Genomic DNA, 27,097 nt, shown 5'->3' on the forward strand with positions numbered 1-27,097 from the left:
TTAAGAGCTTCTGGTCAGCTGTGAAGCTGCTGTGAAAATGTTCTAAATGATGGACCACCCCCTCCTCCTCCATTGAGAAATATTCTTTCATTGGTTTACTGCCTATAACATGATCTGTGGATGAGGGAGTGACTCAATAGACTCTCTCCTATTCATAGGTCATGTTACAGGCAATGAAAGCAAAGAAAGAACATTTCTAAATGGAAGAGGTGGGAGGAGTGGGCGAGTTCTCATCAAAAACTTTTTCTAAGTAGCCCCACAGAAGTAAAGCCATTAATCCCATAAGTTCAGGGACAGGAAGAGGACAGGGCATACCTGCAGTGAAGATTTCTACAAGATTCACTGCCTACACAATGTAGCTTGTACTTCATTACTGGTAAGCTAGCTCACTAAAGCAATAGATTTTTTTGAGCAGAGATTCCCCAGGTATATGCATATCCTTAAATATAACTGAACTAATCATTGGGCGGTGATGCAAACTAAGAGGACCACTGTTCTATGCCATGAGGTTCATTCGCTCAATTTCTCTGGCATCACCATCACTATCATCAAAACTCCTTAAAAACCATGTCACTCTAGCGATCCTATTGCTGGTAGCAATTTTCCAGCAACAACATTGGTAACAGAACACGTACCTGCTTTACGTCACCCATCCCTCATTGGCCAAACCAGCAGAATTATGTTCTGTTTCTTCTCCCTTCGCTGGTGAGTGAGATTCTGCAGTGGTTTGGATATGATGCAGCAGAAGCAGGTGTGTGCTCTCTGTGAAGGTCACCAATGTGACATGGCCCTTAGGCTTAGGCTTCATGGTGGCACAAAAAGTATCAGAATCAGCACCATTTTATTTTATCGTGGAATGTACTACAGCCCAGAGGAACTTTATTAATCAGTTGGTGCCTGATATATCAAGACGGCTGGCTTCGGGGCAATTTAAATGGTAAGGCACACTGAATAGGAATAAGAATTCCTACAGCTGAAAAAAATGCCTTGACTTTAACTTTTGAAACTCTGTAATAACCATGTGTAGGCTGAATGTAAAAGACATAAGTATAACATTTTCTTGTGATTTATGGCTTCTATTAATTGTAGAGAAATAGGCTTTTTTACATTATAAAATCAATTGCTACATGAATAAGCAAGAGATTTTCTGATTACTTTCATTAATTACTAAGGGATGGTGATGAAAATATATATATTTTTTTATTTTACTTTAAACAGCATGGAAAACACTTTAAAAATTCTGCTTAAGCTAAATGAGGCTTTAGTTAAAGTTACCACTGCACCACTGTATATGATCTGGGGACATCATTGAGGTCAGAAGTATTCCCATGATTAGTGCTGCCTGATGCAGAATTTAAAATGCCAATTAAACAACTCTCCTGCTTATCTCTCAGGATAATGGTTCCCTCTTGGCATTTCTACCCCCTGGCTAGCTGAGCTGTTCTGGGCATATGCCCATATCTTCTCCTAGCTACATGCAGTACAGCAGATGGGCACAATGTCCAAGAGCATCTTAAGTTAACCCGCAGCTAGTTTGAATTCAGTTCCTTACAAAAAGCTTCCTGTCACTTATAGTAAGGTTTTATATTGTATCTGTCCTGACTGATATTCTGGTCTGATTGCAGCCTTTTCTTGAAACTGTTTGCCTGTCTCAAACCCTTAATATCTTCTTGGTTCTTTAACTACATCCACCTTCGAGGTTCCGTCCAGACAGGTTCCCAAATAAGCCTGCCTGCAACATGTCTTGAACTGTGATCTGACCTTTCCTAAATTTGCACCTTACAATTTGCTACTTGAACTGATCTTCTAACCATCTATCAGCTCACCAGCAAGGCACACACAAAGACCTTTGCTTGGACGTTACTGCACAGCCAATTCTATTCTCCTTGCATAGGTAAAGGGTACAGACTGGCCGCTCCCTGGACTCGCTGTGAACCCACATCTACTCTGGAGATATGAAGGATTCTTCAGTATCCCCGACATATACCAACTACATGACATGGAAGGGTGGTTTAAATATTATGCACACTTAAGAAACAGCAAAGCTATGAGATACTGGGGTTGATTTAATAAAATTGGAGAATGCTAAATCTTGTGCAGCTCTACATAGAAACCAATCAGCCACCATGAATAAGGCATCATTCGCTTAGCATTTATGTGCAAGATGTGGCAAGACTTCAATGTATTCCTGCCGTTGTATTTACAGGTGGATGCAGATAGCTGCTGCTGCTCTGCCTGTACAAGCAATGACCTGTGGTTAGGGACAGGTAGACCGCCCCTGGATGCAAGCTGTTTGTGTCTAAGGACGATAATCTGTCCCTATAGCAGGTAATCACCCCATGTGCGATTGCATCCGAACACGAAAAGCCGTGGCAGATATGAGCCTGTCATTGCTTTGTACAGACTGCACGGCAGCAGCTATCTGCATCCACCCATGAATCCAGCAGCAGGATTATAAAAGATTCTTGCAGCAGTAAACCCAAAATGCCAAGTGAATGAAGCCTACATTTTTGGATGGTTTTAAGATGGTGCCACAGTTATTTAATATATACTAAAGCTTTGACTCCCAAAAATATTTCCTCAGCCTTCAGTTTGATACAGTGAAGCATTAATATTCTTATCAACACACTAGATTAGCTATATACCAGTCTGACATTTTTATTTGAACATTGCAATTACTATAAATAATAGGCATCAATTTTAATCAAACCCTGCAATTATTAATGGAGCTGTGAAATAGAAAAGGACAATTCCCAGAATGCACTGTTTCAGAATTGTTGCTTGAAGAGTTTTATTTATCCTGTAGTAACTAAAGGCTTTTGAAAACTGTATCATGGATGGTCGAAGGTCCCTGGGTTAGCATTTTGTTCATGCACCTATGTATGAGGGGAAAAAAGCAATAATATGAAAAAAACCTGAAAATTTTAAAATGATGGGTAATAAAGTAGAGGAAATGTTGTAGAGATGTCATTTGCAACAGAGCTTGATCCAGATCCCATTTTGTTTTATGGCCCTGTGTTCTTGTTGCCAAATTTCATGAAAATGAGCTAAAAAGCCATTTAAAATACATCAAATAAACATTCTTTTTATTACAGGGAAATGCAAATATCAAGCCTTAACAAGTAAATCTAAGGTCTGTAATTTTAAAGCGGCAATAACAATAACCTTAGGGGTATGTTTTCATTTTGTGGTGGTGTTTATAAGAAACAACTGTTATTTTTGTCAGTCAGCTATTTGAGTGAAACATTTGCATTCCCACGCTGAGTTTAAAGACTGAGAAATGTTTTAAATGGGAGGGCGGATTTTCATTGTGTAGACAAGCAGGTTTAATTAATAAAATCCTAGACAGCATTCATGCTTTTGCATACTTAACTATGCTAAACTAACTAGGTATGATCAGAACCATTTGTACAGAGATCCGGATTCAGCTATACCAAGCACACGCATTAGACCACACCTCTTCCTTCTATTTGATTTCTATTTTTATCACGCACTCTCCCTTTTTTTTTTTTTGCTACCTTGCTAGCGTCAGTTGCAGTTTTGTTGTGCAGCTCTATTTGTAGGTTCATTAGTCAAATGTAAGAGTACTCCTATTTTATTAAGTATGGTTGTGGTAATTTTAGTGTATACTACTTCCTATCCTTCTTGAGAGAGATATATATATATATATATATATATATATATATATACATATACTAATTTTATTAGGTACACCTTGCTAGTACAGGGTTGGACCCACTTTTGCCTTCATTCTTCATTGCATAGATTCAACAAGGTGTTGGAAACATTCCTCAGAGATTTTGGTCAATGTTGACATGATAGCATCGCTGCAGATTTGTCGGCTGCTCCATGATACCAAGCTCCATTCCACCACATCCCAAAGGTGCTCTATTGGATTGAGATCAGGTGACAGTGGAGGCCATTGGAGTAAAGTGAACTCATTGTCATGTTCAAGAAACCAGTCTGGGTTGATTTGAGCTTTGTGGTATGGTGCATTATCCTGTTGGAAGTAGCCATCAGAAGATGGGTACACTTTGGTTATAAAGGGATGGACCTGGTCAGCAACAATACTCAGGTAAGCCGTGGAGTTTAAACGATGCTCAGTTGGTACTATGGGGCCCAAAGCGTGCCAAGAAAATATGCCCCACACCTTTACACCACCAGCCTGAACTGTTGATACAAGGCAGGATGGGCCCAAACTTTCATGCCTATGTCAAATTCTGACCCTACCATCTGAATGTTGCAGCCGAAATCGACACTCATCAGACCAGGCAATGTTTTTCCAATCTTCTATTGTCCAATTTTGGTGAGCCTGTGCGAATTGTAGTCTCCGTTTCCTGTTCTTAGTTGACAGGAGTGGCACCCGGTGTGGTCTTCTGCTGCTGTAGCTCATCTGCTTCAAGGTTTGATGTGTTGTGCATTCAGAGATGGTATTCTGCATACCTTGGTTGTAACGAATGGTTATTTGAGTAACTGTTGCCTTTCTATCATTTTGAACCAGTCTGCCCATTCTCCTCTGACCTCTGACATCAACAAGGTGTTTTGGTCCACACAACTGACGCTCACTGGATATTTTCTCTTTTTCTGACCATTCTCTATAAACCCTAAAGATGGTTGTGCATGAAAATCCTAGTACATCAGCAGTTTTTGAAATACTTAGACCAGCATGTCTGGCCCCAACAACCATGCCACGTTCACAGTCACTTAAATGCCCTTTCTTCCCCATTCTAATGCTCGGTTTAAACTTCAGCAAGTGGCCTTCACCACATCTAGATGCCTAAATGCATAGAGTTGCTGCCACGTGATTGGCTGATGAGCAATTTGTGTTTCTTGTGTTACAGGTGTACCTAATAAAGTGCCCGGTGAGTCTATATCACAAATGAATTTTGCTCTGTTATCATTTAATCTTTTTTTTTTTTTTTCCAAATGCATGCAGTGTAAGAACCTTAAACTTGACTTGTTATTAGACTCTTGCAGTCTACTTAACAGTTTGTACAGCAGAGCTCAGAGAGAGGTATGGAAAAGCAGCACAAGTAACCAATAAGGTGTGCTGCAGTTGTGCTGATAGGAACAGAGAGCAGAGTTACAGTACAAAAGTATTAGCTCATTGGTTTGCTGCTTACAGTGTGGGGATGCGACCTGTGTGTCAAAGGGAAACTGCAGCAGATGAAGATTAGGTCCCCTCCCCAACCAGACTAGGCTGTACTGTGAAGGAGAGCTGTGTAAATCTCAGGACAGGATGGGCAGAAATACAAATCCTTCCCTTAATGGCAAAATTACTCTCCTATATATCTGTGTATTTAGCTGTTTGCCTTGAATTCAGCTTTAGGCTGGGTTCACATATGAGCAAGCAGCGGCTCATAGCAGGAGTCCGGTGCGCCCTCGTTCACTGTTTCAGGTCCAATTTCAGCCCAAATTTTTGGCTAAATTTGGGCCTGAAACGGTGAACCCGCATCCAATTCACACTAGTGTGAACCCAGCCTTAAAGAACACAAAATTCTGTAAAAGAGAAATGTATGAAAACTAGGTTTTGGCCTTTTTTCAGTGTTGGACACGTGTTTTTGGAAAGATACTCCACTTCCTGAACCTATAGCACCTCACTCACCCATACTGAATAAAGTGAAACTCCACACAAAATCTAAAACCACTCTACAAATACATCATCTTTTTTGTTTATACAACTGTTTATATCATCATTGTAAGATTCACCCTGTATACAAAGTTTTGCACCTATTAATCCCTACCTTACTTCCTGTAGAAGACCATGAATAGTGAAATAGCATAGCTGAATCAGAAGTTCTGCTGTCTGCCATTCATTGTATCTGCCCAGTCATGAAAGCCAATTGCACCTGAGACATTCACCTAATACTGTTGACCAAGGACACGTTGGGGTTTATTTACTAAAGCTAGAGAGGGCAAAATGAGTCACAGTTCTACAGAGAAACCAATCAGCTTCTAACCTCAGCTTGTTTAATTAAGCTTTAGCAATAAAACCTGGAAGCTGATTGGTTTCTCTGCAGAATTGTGACTCATTTTGCCCTCTCTAGCTTTATTAAATAAACCCCAGTGTCTTCGCTATAGCAAAATGTTGTCCACTACTCCCCATTAGACACCATCCACCACCCAGAGAGGAAGCAACCCAACTGAGGTATCAATGGTCACGTAACTATTGTAAATCAATGCTAACAGTAATTTGCTAGTTGAAAAGGGCTTTTAAATCTTCACCCTTGATTATCTTTCTGCGCATATCCTTGACACCCACTTTAAGTACGATGCCACATCAGTAAATAGAACTGCAATCTTTTACATTTGTTTTACTTGCATGTGAAGGAAATAAGCTTAATGTAAACAATCGTATTGATGTGTTTTAACAAATTAACCTTGTTTCTATGTATAGTTTGTAATTATCTGAAAACACAGGGGCACAGGAGTTTACTCAGTTTATATACAGGCTCTGTTTCCTTTGTGTGGATCCTCTTTTCTTACTGCAAATAAACTAGATAGGATTTATCTGGCAGACAACAAAAGAATCTGCAGTCCCTAATAATTGGTAGCCAGAGATCATGTGATCTAGACTGCCTAGGCTGGGAGCTTAGGAGCAGCAGAATTGTATTCATAACAAGGGAGAGGCATTTTTGCTTTCTTAAAATCATAAAGTGACACAGTAAAGCTGACATATGCCCTACTGATTTTATGAAATGTGAACTTTAATGACAGGTCCACTTCAAGGTGGACTAAGCTGAAATGTTTACCCTCAATAAATCATTAGCGAAATTCGGTTGCAGGGCAATGTCACAAATCCCTATTTACCTGCTTTGTACGCATCTGTATCTCACAAAGAGCGGATGTTTGCACTAAAAATACTCAGAGGGGGAAAGAAACCGTAGGGATATAGAAGAAAAAAAATGAATTACACAGCAATCCCAGCCAGCTGAGGCCAAACAAATCCATATTTATTGCTAAACGCACAAAATAAGCTGTTAGCCTTTTACCTTTTGCTTCCTTTATCTGAAAACAAAATTTGTATTAACTCTGCCAATCAGATTTGTTGGCTTACATTATTCACACTTTTAGCTGAAGAATCCAATCGAAAAAGATTTCATGCCAATTTGTGCCTTTGCAACCTTTATCCTTCCAGTCAGCGAAAAAGCCAACTTATCACAAATGGGGAAATTACAGCAACATAACAATTGTTCACCATCGCTACTTGTTTTTTCTTGGATAACTCATTTTTCTGAACAATAAAAATGTCCACAATCATTACACAAAATACTGAGCAGACAGCAGTAAAACATGCATTAAACTAGCTTAATTTAAAACATATTACTTTCTTCTTTATTGCTGGTCACCACGTATTTGAAAGTAAAAAGTGTAGATGGGAAAAAGATTATTCTGATTTAGTTTATGTAGTAAACAAGTCTTCTTTGTTTCTTATAGGAAGAACAGGGTTAGCCAGCAGTTTCCAACGTGCTCTTTTCTGACGAACATAAAGAAATTTCTGCTTGATGCTAATTGCTTACTTTTCAACTACTTATTGTCGATCGCAAACGGAGCATAACATTTTATGAAATATTGCATTTTGCAAAAAAAAACAAAAAACCCTGGAGCTTCCATTTGCGGATGGAACACCTGCGCCTTCACACCCCCTGCCCATCTTTTTCTTAGCGAGGGTCTCCAAGAATAAGTCTAACACCCTTCCACAGTTCTAAACATGCTGACAAGCAGCTCCAAAACTAAAACTTCTTGGAGCTTACCAAGAATAGGACCTATAGCTTTGAGAACCCAGTATTTGTTTTTTTCACAGTGAGAAATCAAATAAAGATTAACAGCTTTCGGTGCAATACAATTTCCAGTTGATCAGTGAAATCTTTTAGTAGAAGAATTCGGGCCATCAAACTGTCTGTGGAGCATGTAAACTGGTTTTACACTTTCTGGCTGAAAGTGGAACCACGTTCAAATCCTTAAATTAGAACTATAGGCAAAATGTGTCCATTTTGGATATAGTAAGGGAGGGTTTTAAACCGTGCTGGTTTATTTTTTTCTATCTGTGCCCTATTGGGGAGATTTACTTTCACTTCTTGTCTCAATGTCTGAAAATTAAGAAAAAATCCTTTGGGGATCCTCAGGTCACCAGAACCAGTGTTCTTATTGGAAGATTTCCCCTCTATTACTTTTCTGGGGACAACCCAAAATTTGGAATTTTCTTTTACTTCCACTTTTACTGATAACTTGAAACAGGACAAATAGAGAGGATGAATCTCGCTAACAGGGGTACAGACAGCAAAAAAAACACCAACAGGTGTTCTAATTCCTCTCCACTCCATCCAAAATGAAAGAAAAAGTTTTGCCTTAAGTTATACTTTAAAGTCCAACTGTGGGCTGCTTTTAAATGTACCTATGTACCTATGCAGTTGGGTGTCTCCACACTGACTGTAGGTGTGAATAATAACAGGATTTTTTTGACCTACCATAAAATCCTTTTCCTAGAGTTCATTAAGGGACACCGAGTAGTTGCAATTGTAAGACATTAGGTTATTCATTAAGAGACACTAGGTAGAAGTATTTCTGAAACACTGGGATATCCAAAAGCAGTCCAACAGATGGGTGGACAGCACAGGAAATGAAACACTAAGAGGACCACCAGTAAACAATAGGTAACAGTGGAGGCGCAATAAGGCTTACAGTGCCACCTAAAGAACCTTTTGACCGATAGCATCTAACACTAACTGATCTAGTGGATTGCTGTCCTTCACTCTATAGGCTTCAATGATGAATCCTTATGGGGACCCTCAGGAATGAGGAAAAGCAAATAAGTCCATCTACTGTAAAAGAAGCTGAGAGACTCAGTCAGCACATGCCACATCTGGACATTAGATGGAACAATAGTGTCCCTTAATAAAGGATTATGAAATCTGTACCTGTACTTATTTCCAGCCCCCCCCCCCCCCCCCCAGCCAAATAAGCATTTAGCACATGCATTGAGGGGGGTGGTGCAATGAATAGGAGGCTTTAAAGAGGTACTAAAGGCAGAAGTTGACTTTAGATTTGCATGCTCCCAATGCAACCTTCTTTCTAGAACAAAGGGTAAGAATTGCAGTAAAATACTTAGCATTTGGTTTTCATCTGGGTGCAAATAGCCATCCCCACTTTTTTCATCTTTTAATCATGGCTAAAACCAGTTTCTGTATGAGGAAGTCAATAATTGCTCAGGCAGAGGCAGCCAAATATTGCCTCACACAACCAGACCTCAACCATGGCTGAGAGGTGGAGGTGTGTCTACACACAGGCCTGGGCACACAGAAAAATGATGCAGAGAATGGTGCTTATGTCTCAATATGAGTTCCATCTTTTGCAGCATAAGGACCATCACTACAGGGAAATGGGGTAGAGGAATGGTACGTTGCATAGCCAGCCAAAAGATACTGGAAATAGGTTTGTATGAAAAAAAAAAGTATGTTTGAGGGAGCTGGGGTTCCAATGTGTGTGAATATGAGGTGGTGTGGGACTGTTTCAGGGACTGCTATCAATCAGGGATATATTGGTCCCTGTGAGATTTTTACAGGACTGTACTGAAATAATAAGCATTTTGTGAAAATTCATGCGATATTTGTAACTGCTGAATTCCAGCCAAACCAAAATAGACTTTCTTTTGTGTTTTTACATTTTTGGCTTATCTAATAAAGTAACTCAAATGATTTATTTACAATAGCCCATGTGAACCAATTAGATTTTAGCTTACTGAAGCCAGACCAAAAAAGGTACATTTTAATTGGTAGCTGCTACTCATTACATGGTTCTTTACCTTTACTTAATAAGCCTATACATAATTCACACTGCAAATTCTCTTCTAGCTCTAATGCTGACTATACACTATACCTTGTATACGTTTATTTAAGCACCTTATTTCCAGGTGGATCTGTGCAATATTATTGATATATGTGATTAACCTAGTGAGAGGTAAATCCATTAATGTGTGACTAAGGCAATATTGATTGTTTTTTAGCTACAAGGGTTTGTCACAGATTGAAGTGAGGTGATTTATGTAGCCTTAGTGAAGCATAAGTAGTAACACTTGACATTGTGCCAACAAAACCTATACAAGAAAAAGATTAAACATAGTACGGACATTACCCCATAGTAGCCACAGAATCATCGTGAGAGAAACTTGCTTTAATCCTGCTGATTTTTTATTCTAGCAAAATAGCAATAAAACCTCTCTTTCACACAAAACAAGCTGCAAAATCAAATCCCTGATTAATGTTTTTTAGGGCAGAACAATAAAATCACCTTCCAACAAAACATAAGGCATATTTCAAAATTATATAATAATTAAAATGCAGATAATAAACTACATATGCATGTGCTGCATTACAGGACTCAAAAAACAGAAAACATGTTTTTTTTTCCATTTGAATTCTTTTTGTTAGGTTAGCAACAAGCTGTTGAGGCAGTGAAAAGGTTAAGCCTTGCATACAACTCATGTTAGTGGCAAAGCATGGCACAAGGTAATTGCAGAAGATGGGGACTATGCTAATTACCAAACATCTCATGCCTAAGCGACATAGTGTGCAAGCACATAAAGTGGGGATGCTTTCGAAATATTATTTTGCGTACAAGTTTGATGGATGGATTTCAAGCAATTACACAGCATGCTTACTATTTTTGTTTAATTGAAGCACTAATAAGTTGCACAATGAGCTAATTTAAACCTATTAACAACTTTACTTAAGAAGCCAATAATTTGATGGGCAAAAGGGCTGAATTAATCTTTTCCCAGTAGGACTACAGAGGTTAAGGCATATTGGCAGAGTCTTCCTGGTAATGTTCATTTTATGGCTCTAAATTATCAAGCACATAATTCTGCAAAAGCCCCTGCCAAACAGTAAGCTGAGAAACAGCAAATGGTTAAATAGAACTGTTTGGTAACATAAGGTATTTTACCATACTTACACAAGCAACTGAAATATACTATGACATTTTGATTTGCTGCAAGCAAATAGCTTTACTGAACACAATGACTTTGCTTAGACGAGGGTCGAAGAAGCTTCGAGTTGCGCAGGAAACTATACTGTATGGACAATAAAGGTGAGACTCTCATATGCCCTTTTGGCATTCAGTGACCAACTGGCTATTGACCCAACACCTAATTCTCTATAGAAAATGTGTTGCATCTGAAAGGTAACTGGTTGGAATGAACAAAAAGATAATTTTTTTTCTATACAGTATATTACCCATATTTATCTTCAAGATTCATATGGTCAAAGCTGACCTTTATCAGTTTGATAGACAAAATATATCAAGTTGGCGTGTTGGAGTGGGGACCAGACTGGTGTCTACAATGGAGCAAAGCAAGGACCACCTTGCCAGATCTTGGATCTCATAGATTTAGATACAACCCCAATTCCAAAAACGCTGTGTAAAATCTACATAAAACAGAATGCAATGACTTACAAATCTCATAAACCCATATTTTATTCACAATAGAAAACAGAAAACATATTAAATGTTTACGGCCCATTCACACTTGTGCGACTTGTCAACTTTTGGACATGACAAGTCGCATGAAAAGTCACAGCCTGTTGTTCGCAATGTCACCCTTTCAGATCGGTGCAATTTTAAGTTGCAGCGATTTTGAAAAGGTGCCTGTACTACTTTGGTGCGACATTTGATGTGTCTTTGGTAGAGAGAATATAAAGTCAAATCAATGTTGCACCAAAAGTTGCATCCGAAGTTGCACTAAAAAGCTTTCTCAACGCTAATGTGAATGGAGTCTTAAAAGAGTTGTAAAGGCTCAAGGTTTTTCACCCTAATGCATTAAGGTGAAAAACCCTTTGTGCTGCAGCTTCCCCCCCAGAGCCTCCTGTTGCTGTCAATCAAATCCAGTGACACGGGAGCTGGGGGGTGGTGCCGTGTCCTGCTGTCTGTATCAATGGACGCAGCAGCAGGACTCAGGAGCACGCTCGCATGGGTGCCCCCATGGAAAGCGTCTCTCCATTGGGGCACCCAATAAAGAGGAGGGGCCCGGAGCGCCGCCGGGGGACTCCAGAAAAGGAGGATTTGGGCCGCTCTGTGCAAAACCCTTGCACAGAGCAGGTAAGTATAGCATGTTTGTTATTTTTTTTTTTTAAACTTTACAATCACTTTAAACTGACAAAATTTATTATTTTAAGAAAAAATAAGGTGATTTTGAAATTGGTGGCAGCGACACATCTCAAAAAGTGGTACTAAAAACAGCTGGAAGAACATTTTGCAACTAATTAGGTGGATTGGCAACAGGTCAGTAGCATGACATGATTCGGTATAAAAAGAGCATCTTAGAGAGTCAGTGTCTCAGAAGAAAAGATGTGCAGAGGTTCACCAATCTGTGAAAAGTTGTATCTAAAAATTGTCAAACAATTTCACACCAATGTTCCTCAATGTAAAATTGCAAGACTTTAAATATTTCATCATCTAAAGTACATAATAAAACCAAAAGTTTGAGAGAATCTGGGGAAATCTCTGTGCGCAAGGGACAAGGCTGAAACACATTATTGTAAGTGATCTTCGGGCCCCCAGAAGGCACTGCATTAAAAACAGGCATTATTTTGTGATGGACACCACTGCACAGACTCAGGAATACTTCCAGAAATCATTGTCAGAAAGCACAGTTCACCATGCCATCCAAAAATGCAAGGTAAAGCTCTATCATGGAGCCATATCTGAACATGATCAGGAAACGCTGCCATCTTCTCTGGGCCAATGCTCTTTTAAATAGGTCTGTTGCAAAGTGGAAAACTGTGGTCAGACAAATCGAAATTTAACTTTTATCATTTTTATTGATTTTATAAAGGAAATACAGAGTACAATTTCGAGATTGTACGTCGTGCAACGACGTTTGATTAAACATATGTGATATAAGCATATAAACATAAGTCCACAAACAGTGTTTAAATGTAACCAGTAGTAAACATGTATTGGTGAGAGTGTTATTGATTACATTTAGGCCATTCCGCTGGAGGGGCACCCCATGTGGGATCTTTAGTACCCCTGAAGAGACAAATCGAAATTTGATATTCTCTTTGGCAACAATGGCAGACACGTCCTCCAAACTGAAGAGGAGAAAGACTTTCCGGCTTGTTATTGGTGCTCAGTTTAATAGCCTGCACCTCTGATGGTATGGGGTGAATCAGTGCATATGGAATGGGCAGCTTGCACATCTGGAAAGGCACCATCAATGCTGAAGGATATATCCAGTTTTTTCAGCAGCATTTGCTCCCATCCAGACATCTTTTTCAGGGAAGGCCTTGCATATTTTATCAGGACAATCCCACACACACATATTGCATCTTTGATAACTGCATGGCTTGATAGTAGTAGAGTCTTGGTGCTTAAAGTGGAGTTGTGCTTAAAAAATAAAAATAAAAGTCAGCAGCTACAAATACTGCAGCTGCTGACTTTTAATAAATTGGACACTTACCTGTCCCAAGGTCCAGCAAAGCGAGGGAACGAAGCCCTGCTCGTATCCCCCTCCTCTATGCGGCGCCGGCATTGTAACTGTGGGCACCCAGCTGTGGCTTCACAGCCGGGCACCCACTGCGCATGCGCAAGCGGCACCACACGTTGCGGCTTGCCGGGCAATCATCTGGGACCTGTGACGTGTCCCAGATGATTGCCGAGAGGGAGGGGAAGAGGTGATCTCCCTTCCAATGTCACGGTGCGTCAGGAGGAAGTGGGAGCTGGGACACTCTAAAAAGAGGGTACCGGCTCCCCCCCCAAAAAAAAGTGACATGCCAAATGTGGCATGTCAGGGGATCACCTCCCTTAAAGCGGAAGTTTCATTGTTGGGTGGAAATCTGCTTTAACTGTCCCGCTTGCAGTCTTAACTTTTCACCAACTGAAAATATTTGGCGCATCTTGAAACGAAAAATAAAATAAAGAAGCCCCATGTCTGTTGAGCAGCTAGAATCTTATATCAGCTGAGAGGCTGAGTGGGATGACAGTCCAGGCACCTGGCCGATCCAGACTCCCATTGTTGGGATGACGAGGTGCCTGGACTGATATCCGTGACGTCAGCAGAGAGCGGACTTGAGTCCGCTCTCTACTGAAAATGGGTCACAGGAGTGCAAAATGACCTGCACTCCTGTGACCTATAGGAGAAGTCCAGACAAACGAGCTTTAGCTGGACTTCTCCTTTAACCTAGACTGGCTCTGCTATTCCACATGACACCTCTGTGTGAAGAGTATTAAAACAGATGGTAGTTCAGCATACAGAAATAAGTATAGCCCCAGTTTAAAGCGGAAGTATACCCATCGATTTAACAGTTTAAAAAAACTGTTACATTTCCAGCACATGCTGGGAATGTAATTGTTACATTGGTTGTACTCTCAACCAAACTGTCAGACTGTCCAATGGCTGGTGTCAAAACTGATCACATGTGCAGTATCATGGCAGTTGAAGATCAAACAGAAGCCAAGATGGCAGATTCTTTGCCTGAAAACGATAGGAGAGTTTACTTCCACTTTAAACTTAACATCTTTAGTGAAAATAAATCTATTATGGAGCGTACACACGGTCGGACTTTTTGGCTACAAAAGTCCGACAGACTTTTGACGGACTTCCGACGGACTTTTGGCGGACTTTAAACAGACTTTCTAACGACCGGACTTGCCTACACACGATCACACCAAAGTCCGACGGATTCGTACGTGATGACGTACACCAGACTAAAATAAAGAAGTTGATAGCCAGTAGCCAATAGCTGTCCTAGCGTCGGTTTTTGTCCGTCGGACTAGCATACAGACGAGCGGATTTCTGGGTCCAATGGAGTTACGACGTAAAGATTTGAAGCAAGTTCCAAATCTAAAGTCCGTCAGATTTGCGACTGGAAAAGTCCACTGAAAGTCCAGGGAAGCCCACACACGATCGGATTGTCTGACGGATTTGGTCCGTCGGCGTCCGTCGGACTTTTTTAGCCGAAAAGTCCGACCGTGTGTACGCCCCATAAGACTTTTAAGTTTTGGAAAGAATGGAGAGGGATTAGAAGACCTGTCAATTTTTATTGCTGTCCGTGCCCCCTATTGAGGAGATTCACCATCTCTATTTGACCTGTTTGTGATTATCATTAAAAGTAAAAGAAAATCCCAAATTTTGGGTTGTCCCCAGAAAAGTAATAGAGGGAAATATTTCAATGGGGACACTAGTTCTGGTGACCTAGGGGGTCTACAAGAAATTCCCTTAATTTGCAGGGATTTCCTCTTACTTCCTGTTTGGCTATGGGACAGGAAGTGAAAGTAAATCTATGTAATTGGACACAATGGCGGAAAAAAAATCTAACAGGGGTTATAACTCTCCCTTACTCTATCCAAAATGAAAAAAAAAAAATTCTGCCTATAGTTCTACTTTAAAAATGAAAAAAAAATGTTATGCAAATTTTCACCAACGCAATGCAATTTGTGAAATGTTACCATGTTGCTATTTTTGTAGTAAGTACTAAGGCTGAGGTAACCAACATATCTATTGGTTCAGGTTGAAATTACAAGGCCTCTGAGTAGCTTGGTATACTGGGACTTGTAGTTCCCCAGAAACTGAGATGCTAAGGCTTTCCCAGCTTTCCATACTGCTAGCTTTCTACAGTACCATGCCATTCAGCATTGTCTGTTTAGTTAGGAAAAGTTTGCTCAATTATTTCATTTTAATAAAAAGTAAAACTCAGACATTTATGGATTATTTCAAGGAAAAGGTGCTGCAAACCTGGTAGGATTTCTATTTTTGAATTCTTTTTTCTTTATTGCAGTCATTTATAACAGAGAAGAAAAGTCTTTGTGTTATTGTCACTCAGCTGTGCTCTTTATGTTTGAAGCCGGGCTCACCAGCAGAGATCACTCTATAGCATAAACAGTAAACTGCTATTTTCACAGCAGGCATAACTGTGTTCATCTTCAAAAAAGCAACATTAATAAAAATGGTACTGTAATAAACATGGTAATTCTGGTCAGAGGTTACAAATTGGCAACACAACCGTTTGCTTAAGTTGTTTCATAAAATGGATTTCATGAAACAAAAATGGAAGAGCTACAGCAATCCCTTTTTTTTTTTTTAAGGAACATACTTTTTTTTTTTTTTTGTCTTTTAGGTTCTCACTCTGTACCATGCATATAAATATGGGCACATAGGAAAAATGGTACAATGGCAATTCTTCTTCTAAAGTGCAATGTTGAATGCCAAGTACATTACATAAATGGATGAGGTATCATGGTATTACGTACTGTTAAAAGCCATACCACTGACTGATCAATGACTATTAACATCAATTGGCCCCTAAATGCATTGATTAAAGACCACAGACTTAAAATGCTATCAAAGAAAGGCACCACTTTCAAAGCCTGGCACTATAAAGTATCCACATTTTTTCTCAACAGGCTATGCTACTAAAGCCCTGTTACTGTTACCTAACTGGACTTAAAGTGTTACTAAACCCAGGACCCGGAATTCACTATATCTGGTCTCCCGCAGTACACAGAACATGGGAATGCAATAGTCTTAGTAAATATAAACTGCTAAATACCTTTTCTGACCAGCAGTTAGAGAAGTCTTGTGACTTCTATCAGTGTCTGATTAAAGCTTGTGGGAGGAGTATTCGTTCTGCTCTTACTGTCTCATAAGGCTGCAGCACCCCTGACCCTCTGTCTGGACAGTGCTGATTGGACCTGCGCTGATCACATGCACTCTTCCAAGAAAAAAAAGCTCTCTAGCAATATACATCAAACTGAGCATGGATCAAACAGCCATTTTACACAATGCACAGGCGTAACCCCTTAGGTTCCACAGTGAGTATAACAAGTATGCTTTACTGCATATACAGACTGATTTTACTGTTGTGGGTTTAGTAACACTTCAAGAATAAGCAAATTAAACATCTATTAATTAAACATCTATATAGTGCTAACTGTCTTCATTGATTTTTGGTGTCCTACCCGTATAAGAAAAAAAAAAGCAAATTATGCACCCCCAAAGTTGGCAGAGGATCAAAATCTTTGTTAGCGTTCAAAGGCATAGCTGTGTCACATAGCAACTGCTCTGAAAACACAGATGCCCATTAAAGTTTCTTCCTATGAGTAGGTCTGCCTTTGGCTGGCTATAAAATAGTTAGGACATGGCTGCCCATTATAGTACCAGCAGCACAGGAAGGCTCACAGCAAATGCACTCAGGCTACACAGTTGTAAATAACTTATCTTATTGTATTCACAGACTTATTTATAGGCGGTAAAGTAGTCCATAGAAGCTTGATTTCTGGCCTTTTCTTCTGAAACCATAAAGCCATACATGTAAAACAAGTTGTCAAATACTCCCTTTCATGCTGCCTGTGTTAATGACCACCACTCAATTCTGACAAATCTTGAACAAAATTCTGAAGAGAATATGACACTTCCGAAGTGTGGTAATCCCCTAGATCCCCAGCAGCTCTCAATGGTTACTCTTACTAATCTCCATGCAACTGATGTGTCCTGTAATGAGTGGAAGCCAGAGGGAGGGACCAATGAGAGCTGTGGGGGACCCAGTACATTGATATTCCTGGGGTTTAAAGATATTTATTATAGCAACAGGGTCCTTTCAAGAAGGCAATGTTACTGTTTAGAGTCAAAGGCAATCATTTTAAAGACTCCAAGTTCATGGATCAAAAAATACACACATTTTAAGAGTTTACTTGAGCCAGCTTTATATGGTCCACGGCTGCCAGTATCCAAATATCTTACAAATTTTGTTTTCCAAAATTAGACTAAAAACGGCTATAATATGGACATATTTACCCTGCCTTCAAATACTATTCCTATAGTATTCCTATAAGTCTGCCTATATAGTTTGCATATTTTGAGTTATTTTGTAGAAATATGTATCACAATTTCTGAAAATCTTTTTAAAATGTGTACAGCAACAGTTCTAGAAAATATATTTTTCCTTACCCCGTAACACTATGAGCCGCGTTGTCACGCTAACTTCTCCAACACTATTGGAAGCAACACATTCATATATTGCCTCATCTCTTGGTGTTCGTAAAGGCTGTATTCTTAGGACGGAACCAGATCCATCGTCAAACTCTATTACCTGTGGAAGGAAAGTAAAGCTGTCACAGGTGTTGTTGATACTGCCAATTACTGTGACAAATACTGAATAATGATTAAAGCAAAAATTGTAATCTTATGATGTCAGCTATATACACCACATGAATGTCCTTACCTTATTCTTCTTGGGCTTTAAAGCCTTACTCCCTTAGAAATCATGGCAATAGTACTCACCCAGCTCATGGATGACAGCATGAAAAAAGAGGCTTCTCTTCTCCTCCAGCCAACCTGCTGTTTGGACAAGGTCACACCTATGCTCCCCCTCTGTAAGCATGTTCGCCATGTTTTAATGAATATATGTATAACTACTGTATATTAAGGGATATTTTCAAAACTTTCTGAAACTCCACTTCAATCAGAATGAAAAGTGGAGCAGAAATGAAGTGACAGAAACTAACCAATTCACTGAGGATCATATTAAGCAGTATTTTCAACTTTATAACACATATAAGGTAAGCACACTTTCTCTGTTATGTATTCTTAAATCTCATTAGATTAGCAATTTATTGTATCAAGTGTACCATGGATTCTAAGTGTGTTTGGGTCTGGTATGTATATGTAACATGTGTTTGTTTAAGTGTTGATGTCTTCCCCACTAACCTGAATGTCTTATATATAATGCAGAAGGACATAAATGGGAGAGAGTTCCTAATCTCATCTTGACCCAGATAATGATACTCAAGAACCCTTTCAGGGTTTATTCATTGCAGATGAGGAGGAGATCAGGAGGCCTACTGCAATATGGGTTCAAAAATCACTGTTTGCAACTAATATTTAAAAGACACATTCATAAATGTCTACGGGAGTGATAACCGTGGGATGATTAGCGAAAGGAAATTAAATTCTGATTTTAACACTTTGCGGTATAAATGCAAAAACAGACTGCATAAAAAGCAGAATTTCAAGTGGTGAATTAAGAAAAATAAAATAGAAAACTAAATTGTTATGGTCTAGTCATACCAAAACTAAGGGTGCTTCAACCTGTGCTGAAGCCCAGGCAAGCTCATACATTTGTGATAATAAATTAAAAAAACTGCACTTAGGATAAGGATACGCCGGAGCCACGCACACCACGTCACTTCCGTGTTTACGAGTGGGTGGAACGCAGTTGGAGCGCATAGCTGCCGGCATCCCCCATCTCGTTTTACTTGTTTTTTATCTGTTTGGAACTGGTGTGACCCTTCCCATGTGTGAAACCGGTTAGGAACATACGGCATCTGGATGTTTCCTTTGCTTTGTTCCTTGTATATGTTTTTTAACTAAATAAACTGACTTTTTTTGATCTTACTACACTATGGGAGCTTTTTCTTCATTTTTTGATGTATGAGGGCATAACAGCATCCACTAACCAACCAGGACACATCCGGGACATCCATCGCAGACACCAGGGAGCAGTGACCTCCATATAAAGCACTACATGCCTATTACCCCTCTAGGGGTGCTTGGATTCGGTGAGAAGGAAGTCTGAAGGGGAAGCACGGAAGTCACCTGGAAACATTTTTAAGCACTAAAGTCACCCTGATGATGGCCTTAAGCCACATTGTCTAGGGACTACCACATATCATATTGATTTGTATAGTTTATCATATCTTGGCTTTAGCCACATTGTGGAGGGGCCAATGTGCCTGCTTGGCTGATTGTGTCTGATCCATTCATCTATATAGATGTGACAGTTTATACTGGTGTATGTATACTGAGGTCTTTCTGTCTACATACTGTATTTATACATCTAGTCTATATGCTTACCAGTTTCTCCTCCACCACATACCACCACATACCTGGAACCTTAACCCAGGTATCTAACCATTGTGTATTAACATTTCACACTTTCATTTAGATGGTATGGGCACAGGTGCGTAACCTTTTATTGTATTAAACACCCCTTGTGGGTTTTCCCTATTATACAGCAGTATCTAGGGTTTTTCCAGGTAGCGCCAATTACCCCTTTTCTCCACTCTATAATAAGCTCATACATTTAGAATTGGATGAAAACACACCACTATGCATGAAAAAATAAATCCCGCTCCATTGTTTTTCAAATGTAACACATGGAGACACACAAAGTGCTTGCTTCTTTGCATCGTGGTGTGCTATAGCACAGAGGTGCACTACAGTGGATTGCTGCACTGTATACATGCATCGAAGCAGTGCACCACAAGACACATATGCAGTGCATTTCCATAACATACATTATAATGTTTTTGTGCAATATTCTTTGAATAAACCCATTTAATTAGCATTAACAAGCTGAGATGCAAAATTGTGAAAAGTGTAGCAAACTAACAATTCTGCGCCAATAAAACAGGCCTTTGGGGTTCTGTATCTCTAGGTACTTAATCATACAATACAATACAACACTGCACATTTTCATTACTTCCTTTAATGATGATATTTGCAATGTTGTTTGCATATACACACACTTGGGGTCTTAACCTGTCTTGCACTGCATGAGAGATACACTGAACGAATGTGACTAAGGTTCCAATTCCTGGCGACTGATGAGAGTTATTTTTAGGACAGTCATAAAATGAGAGAGCCTTGATTAATAGGTGGCACCACTTTACATTCTCTCCCCTTGTTGGCCATCTGTCTGTCAACTTAGTTATGACACCCACCTGTTGGTTCTATACCACTTGTTGTGGCTATGTGGTCCTTGCTTATGTTATAAGAAGCATGTGCATTTGAACCTGTCTTTGTGAATTATAACCTGTCTGCCCCAGAGAGTCAAGTTTATTACATTTGCTGAAATGTTATTCCTGACTGCTTCCTGACCTAGCCAGGATTGTCCACCCTGATGTCACAACTTGAAACAAACAGGACCACCCATGTATGAGTGTTTTTATTCTACACTTTTACAATTTTTCTGAATTATTCATTTATTTATTTATATATTTATGTATTTATACCTTTTTGCACATGATTTACAATACAGAAATATAATACATCACTGAGTAGTTTAATTTTAATTTGTAATATTTTTCAACTGACCACTCAGTCAGGGAGCACTGCGCTGTGGGAGGAAGGAGAATGGTTAGGGGTGTCACACAGCCAGCAAAACTATATATTTTTTTACACGGATGTGCTATACATCCCATATTTTAGGCCATACTTGCCGAAGCAATTTGGTCCAGTGCAAATGGCAGCAGCAGGAAACTGCTGATTACTGCAGCTATTTTTATCACCTACGAGCGGCTAGCAGTGCACTTTACTGACAGGCGGCAGCTATCTGTGTCTGTTCGCACAGCCACAAACATGCTGCCCCATGCATTTTGTGGCAAAAACAGCTGCAGGAATCCGCAGATTCCTAATGTTGTTATGTGCAGTGGGCAAAATCGCTTGTGTGAATGTATCCTTAGAAATCATGTAGAAAAGCACTGGTTGACCTTAAAAGTGTGAGCTTAAAAGTTATTTACCAACATAAAAAAAAGTGTATTGCTACTTATTTCAGACAATTAAGCATTTAAAGTGGAGTTCCAGGCAAAAAATTAACTCCTTAGAAACTGAAACCACAACCCACCTACCCTCGGTTTTGGATCTATTTTTTTTTTCATACTTTCATACTTTTTGATTTTCTTGTATTTTCTTTGGGACTTCCGTCCCACAGGGCCGCAGCACTGAACGTCACTTCCGCTGTTTTTTTTTTGGCCCTCCTCCTTCCCCCCAGGGAGCCTGTGTGTGTCCCAGAAGATGACGGGACAACTCAGAAAGTGCAGCGTGACTCGTGCATCCGCAGTAGGAAACAGGCTGTGAAGCTGCAAGGCTTCACTTCCTGTTTCCCTTAGTAAGGATGCCGGCGCCTGCACCCGGAGCTGATGGACGGGTTGGCTTCGGGTGCCGACATCACGAGCTCTCTGGACAGGTAAGTGTCCTTATATTAAAAGTCAGCAGCCACAGTTGGAGCTGCTGACTTTTAATTTCTTTTCACCCAGGCTGGAACTCCGCTTTAACCCTCTTAGTTGCAAGGGCCACACAAGCTTGATTAGAATATTACATTGTATTTCTATACTGTAAAGGTATAAATTGCATAAATTACTGTATGTAAAGGCAAATGGGAATTATTGCAAGTGCTAAGATAGATAGATAGATAGATAGATAGATAGATAGATAGATAGATAGATAGATAGATAGATAGATAGATAGATAGATAGATAGATAGATAGATAGATAGATAGATAGATACAAAGTAAACTGACCAAACAAGAAAAAGGTACATTCAAATACTAAATGTATACATTGACAATCTGACATTTAGGCTGTTTAGCGCTAACCTGATGTAATAAACAAGATTTTTTCATCCATCTACCTACTTAATACAAGAAGCCTGTGTGATAGAGCTGATCCTTCCTTCTGATTGATCACTGTGGGCAGAGGGTCCCACTTTTTTCTTTGAAACCCTAGTACATCTTATACTACCTCGTCATCAAGAAATGTGTTTTAATTAGCTTTCACTCAAAAGATATATGAAAATGTGTAAACCTCTAAAAGTGGTAATTCATAAAGGTAAAATAAGAAATGTTGACATTTTTGAGCAACAATGTCACCAGCAACCCAAGTAAGAGGCACATGAGATTCAAAAGATTATTCTCAGATTAATTTCTTTCCTTTGACAAGCTCATAACCAGCTTTGCAGTTTTGTAAAGCAACCAATAAGATTTCCAATTCAATTTGCTCAAGGGCAGCAGGAAAGCGAGCAGAAGACTCAGATTGCCATGGGCATTTAGTTCTGTTTTGAACATTTTGATAAACGAAGTCCATCGGGTGGATACCTATACTTATTCTATATGCATGCAACAGAATTTTTTTATTGTTCTATTCCTGTCTGCTATGGCTTTTGCTCAAGGGCCTTTCTAAAGAGTCAAACTCCAGCCAACATTTTAATTTCTTAGTTTGATGAGAAAGGGGAAGAATTACAATGTTGATTAAGGTTTTTATTTCTGACTGCGATCCCACTGGGGAGATTTTCCCCAATTTTCTGTCCTTGCAACACCTGTACAAAAACTGATGGGTGTGTACTGTAAATAACCTGGACAGCAGGGAACAAACATCAATAAAATCAAATAAAACACTGTCCAAAGCTTCCTCTTCATTTCTCTACTAAAACTATTTTCTTTTTGTGTCCCTGTTTTAAAGAATGAACATCATTCTCTATTCTGACAGGAGTTGAGGGGAAATTTCCACAACACAGATGGATATAAAAAATTGACAGAGACTCTATCCAAAACAGAGTAGCCTTCCTTAAGGTGATTGTAAACCTCATACATGATAAAAGTACTTCTCGCTATACTGTGTACTTATCTCTCTTCAAAGCTATGACATGTCATTTCTCTCTGCTGCCTGGTTCCTCTGTCATCAGCATGATTCACTTCTGGCAGCTTTTCCCAACACCAAGAGTTAAAATGGTGACAGGGGAAGGAGCTGCAGCACTCAGCTGTGTTTACATCCCATTCAACACGCCGGTTAACCTCTTAGCGCCAGTGAATCCCTGCCCTTTAAAAGGTTTATGACGCTGGGAGGAGAGGCGGGGCTTAGGATCACGGGAGTCACGTGATCTGAAAACTCCCAATCCCAAGAAGCGATCGAGAGCTTTCGGTTAGATGACGGTAACTGTGTCAGGAGCGCGCAGTGCGCGCACATTTGGCACAGGTGTATTGGCAACAATTCATGCAAATATGGTGCTAAGGACCAGGTGCGGAGTGGCTGCATATTTGCGTACAGCTAGCGCCAAGGGGTTAAAGGAAAATAATGTTTAATGTATGTGCTGCTTTGGTCAGATGGTCCCATCTATGCAAGAAGGAAGGGGTTATGACCCTCCTTCTAAGCGACTCACTCTGCAGTGTAATCTGACCTCCCTACCATTCAGGTCTATTTCACAATACATTCCAATGAAAGGCCTATATATTATTATTTATTTTATTTTTTAATTATTATAATACAGGATTTATATAGCCCCAATAGTTTGTGCAGCACTTTACAAAATGAAATTAGACAATACAGCTACAATACAATTCAATAAAAGAGGATTCAGCGAATATAGCATTATTTGTCTGAAAAACAACTACAAAAATATATTTTAAAAAATAGTTCTTAGCATATTAAAAAAGAATGCAAACAATAAATATTAAGATAATTTATAAAAACCCTGTAAAATCCTTTTAAATTAAGGTTTTGTGCATACCATGAGAATGTCTGAGAATGTTACTAGTAGCTATCAGTAGTGAAAGTTAATTTAGCTTAGTGACTAAGGAGACTAAGGAGAAGCTATGTTCACTTTTAATGCCTAAAGGGCATATACACACGATATTCGGCCCATGTGTATGACTTCATTGAAAAAGGTCTGCCAAACAGCATTCGACCAGAGTGTTCTGGCGGAACACAATAGCACAGCAGGGAATATCACTGTACTAACATCGGATTGTTAGTACAGGATCTCCTTCCGAGCTCTTTTTTTTATTCAGCCTGCTGGATTAAAGCAAAAAACATCTAATGTGTACTAGGCTTAAGCATGTATTTTAGAAAGAGTTCAACATTCACTATTCCTTTTGTAAATCAACCACAGTTGTGATTTAGATGATGAAATCCTGCATAGCTATACAAAACACATAAAGCAACTAGATAATGATAAAGAGGCAACTCAAAGCACAGGTTGGTTTCCGTAAAAAAACAACAATATGTATTTAGAAATGTGTACTCTGCTGCCATGCTCTGACAAAAATAAATATATTTTAACATTGTTTTAGCATCTTCTGTATAATGTATTCGCTTACACTGGCAGCTATTTCAAACTAACAGAGGCTAACTCAACATGACCAGGGATTTGTAACAGATGCCACCTACTGAATATCATCTTAGACAGGTAGTATATGAGGTTATAGACCAACACAAGCATTGAAAATGATTGTTATTGCATCTAGAGATTTCCCATCACGTTGAATAAGAATAATTCACTTTTCTTGAATAAAGTGAAATTATCTTTTCACTGCACATTCATTGGTGAGTTTCCCAAGTAGGGGAGGCAAAAGCTGTAGCAGATCCAGCAGTCTTAGCACTGATGACCACAGCTCTCATGTTGTATATGTCATCCTAGAGGATCAATCTGCTAAATAGGTAGCCTAAAAAGAGCTGACTGCACTGTGCTTTAGTAGGACTACTGCACGAGAAGTGGCATGTATATTTATATAAAAGTCCTTAATTGTGTTTGTGCGTGTGTGTCATTGACAGCTCTTTTACATATGCCAACTTATGTTTTCAGCTTTTGCAATATTTAAAACAATGCTGCCAACATTTAAAAATAATTTCCAGGGAACACTTTACATATACTATTGATATATATGTATATATACACACACAGTACAGCCATCACAAATAACAGTATGACTACAGACAGTTAAAATGAATAACATTGATTATCTCATTAGAATGGCATCTGAAAGTAGGAAGCGACTGTTCTCATGTTGTCCCTGAAGTTGATGTCTTTAAAACAGAAACAATGGCCAAGCTTAAGGATTTGAGCGACTTTGACAAGAGTCAAACTGTAATGAGTCAGAGCATCTTCAAAACTGCAGCTCTTGTGGGATGTTCCTGGTCTGCAGTGGTCAAGATCTACCAAGTGTGAAAAACCAGCAAACCGGCAAGAGGGTCATGGGCAGCCAAGGCTCACTTATGCAAGTGGCAAAGGCTGGCCCATGTAATCAGATCCAACAAAAGAGCTAACGTAGCTCAAATTGCTGAAAAAGTTAGTGCTGGTTCCCATAGAAAGGTGTCAGAACACACCGTGCATCTGAGTTTGCTATGTATGGGGCTGTGTAGCCACAGACAGGTCAGGGTGCCCATGCTGACCCGTGTCACTGGCCAAAAGTGCCTACAAAGGGCATATGAACATAAGAACTGGGCCATAAAGCAACAGAAAAAAGTGGCCTTGTCTGATGAATCGCATTTTTTTTTACATCATGTGGATAGCTGGGTGTGTGAAACCCGGGTGCACTACAGGAAAGAGGTGAGCCGGCAGAGGCAGTGGTCTGCTACTGACAGCTTGGTGGCAGATACCAAAAAATACCTTCAGAGGTCTAGTGCAGCCCATGCCTGAACAAGTCAAGACTGTTCTGGCGGCAAAAGGGGGACCTACTCAATACTAGGGGTGGGTGGTCATATGTTATGGTTGATCGGTGTATATATTATATATATAAAAGTGAAATGTTAATATACATTTTACATGGCATTTAACAATCAATAAATAAGCATTTTATGTATATGTGTGTATATGTGTATATATATAATTTATATACAGCACTTACATATTAATTTACATTTTAAATAGCATTTAATAATCAATAAATAAACAATTCATGTGGAACCCTAAGAAAGGGGTTTTGGTATGATTGCTCAGACTAAATACTGGCAACATTTCATGGAGAAATACAAATCTATGACTTTCACTGGAAATCACTGACAGTTGGCAGCAACATACCACTATGCAGTAAGCAACATGCAGGGAGCATATACATTAACCATTTTGCAAGCAGTATAGTCCCAACGTGCAGTAATGCTCACAATATAATTTGCTTGAATTTAGCTTTATCATATGGGTTTATTTGTGACTTGACCCTAGTGGCTCTTTAATTGCTATGCAAAAACAACTCCTGTTGTGATCTGACATTAAACTGCAATGACAAGCAAAGAGCCTTGATAAAGTTTGTATTATATCATGAAATGCTTACAAATGGGACAAGCTGACACAACTCAATGCATGCATTATCTTTGACGGAGGAACAGAACAATGGACCTAATACCTCAAATCTCTGGTTGCTGACTTTCTTTCCCTTTTTATTCCAAACAATTTTTGGTCTCGGGTCTCCTGTAGCTTGACAGATAAAGGATGCAACTCCCCCTGATACTCCTGTTTGATCAACAGGGCTTCTTGTAAACCTTGGTGGTGCTAGGGAAAAAAAAGGAAAAGCATTAGTCATTTCACTTTTAAAAAAATACACCATTGTGAAATCA

At 39.4% G+C, this 27,097-nt stretch overlaps 1 protein-coding gene across 34 annotated transcripts in view; it reads right to left on the bottom strand.

Annotated features, from left to right (window-relative positions):
• Nucleotides 1-27,097, bottom strand: part of PTPRD (protein tyrosine phosphatase receptor type D) — a 2,697,868-nt gene that overhangs the window by 322,336 nt on the left and 2,348,435 nt on the right. For all 34 annotated transcript variants that reach the window (XM_073635233.1, XM_073635225.1, XM_073635219.1 and 31 more), the window contains 2 exons: nucleotides 26,887-27,032; nucleotides 17,942-18,083 (listed from right to left, as the gene is read on the bottom strand). In XM_073635233.1, coding sequence (XP_073491334.1) covers nucleotides 17,942-18,083; nucleotides 26,887-27,032 — 288 coding nt within the window. The remainder of the gene's footprint in view (nucleotides 1-17,941; nucleotides 18,084-26,886; nucleotides 27,033-27,097) is intronic.

Source organism: Aquarana catesbeiana, linkage group LG01 (assembly GCF_042186555.1).
Source record: "Aquarana catesbeiana isolate 2022-GZ linkage group LG01, ASM4218655v1, whole genome shotgun sequence".
Lineage (NCBI taxonomy): Eukaryota > Metazoa > Chordata > Amphibia > Anura > Ranidae > Aquarana > Aquarana catesbeiana.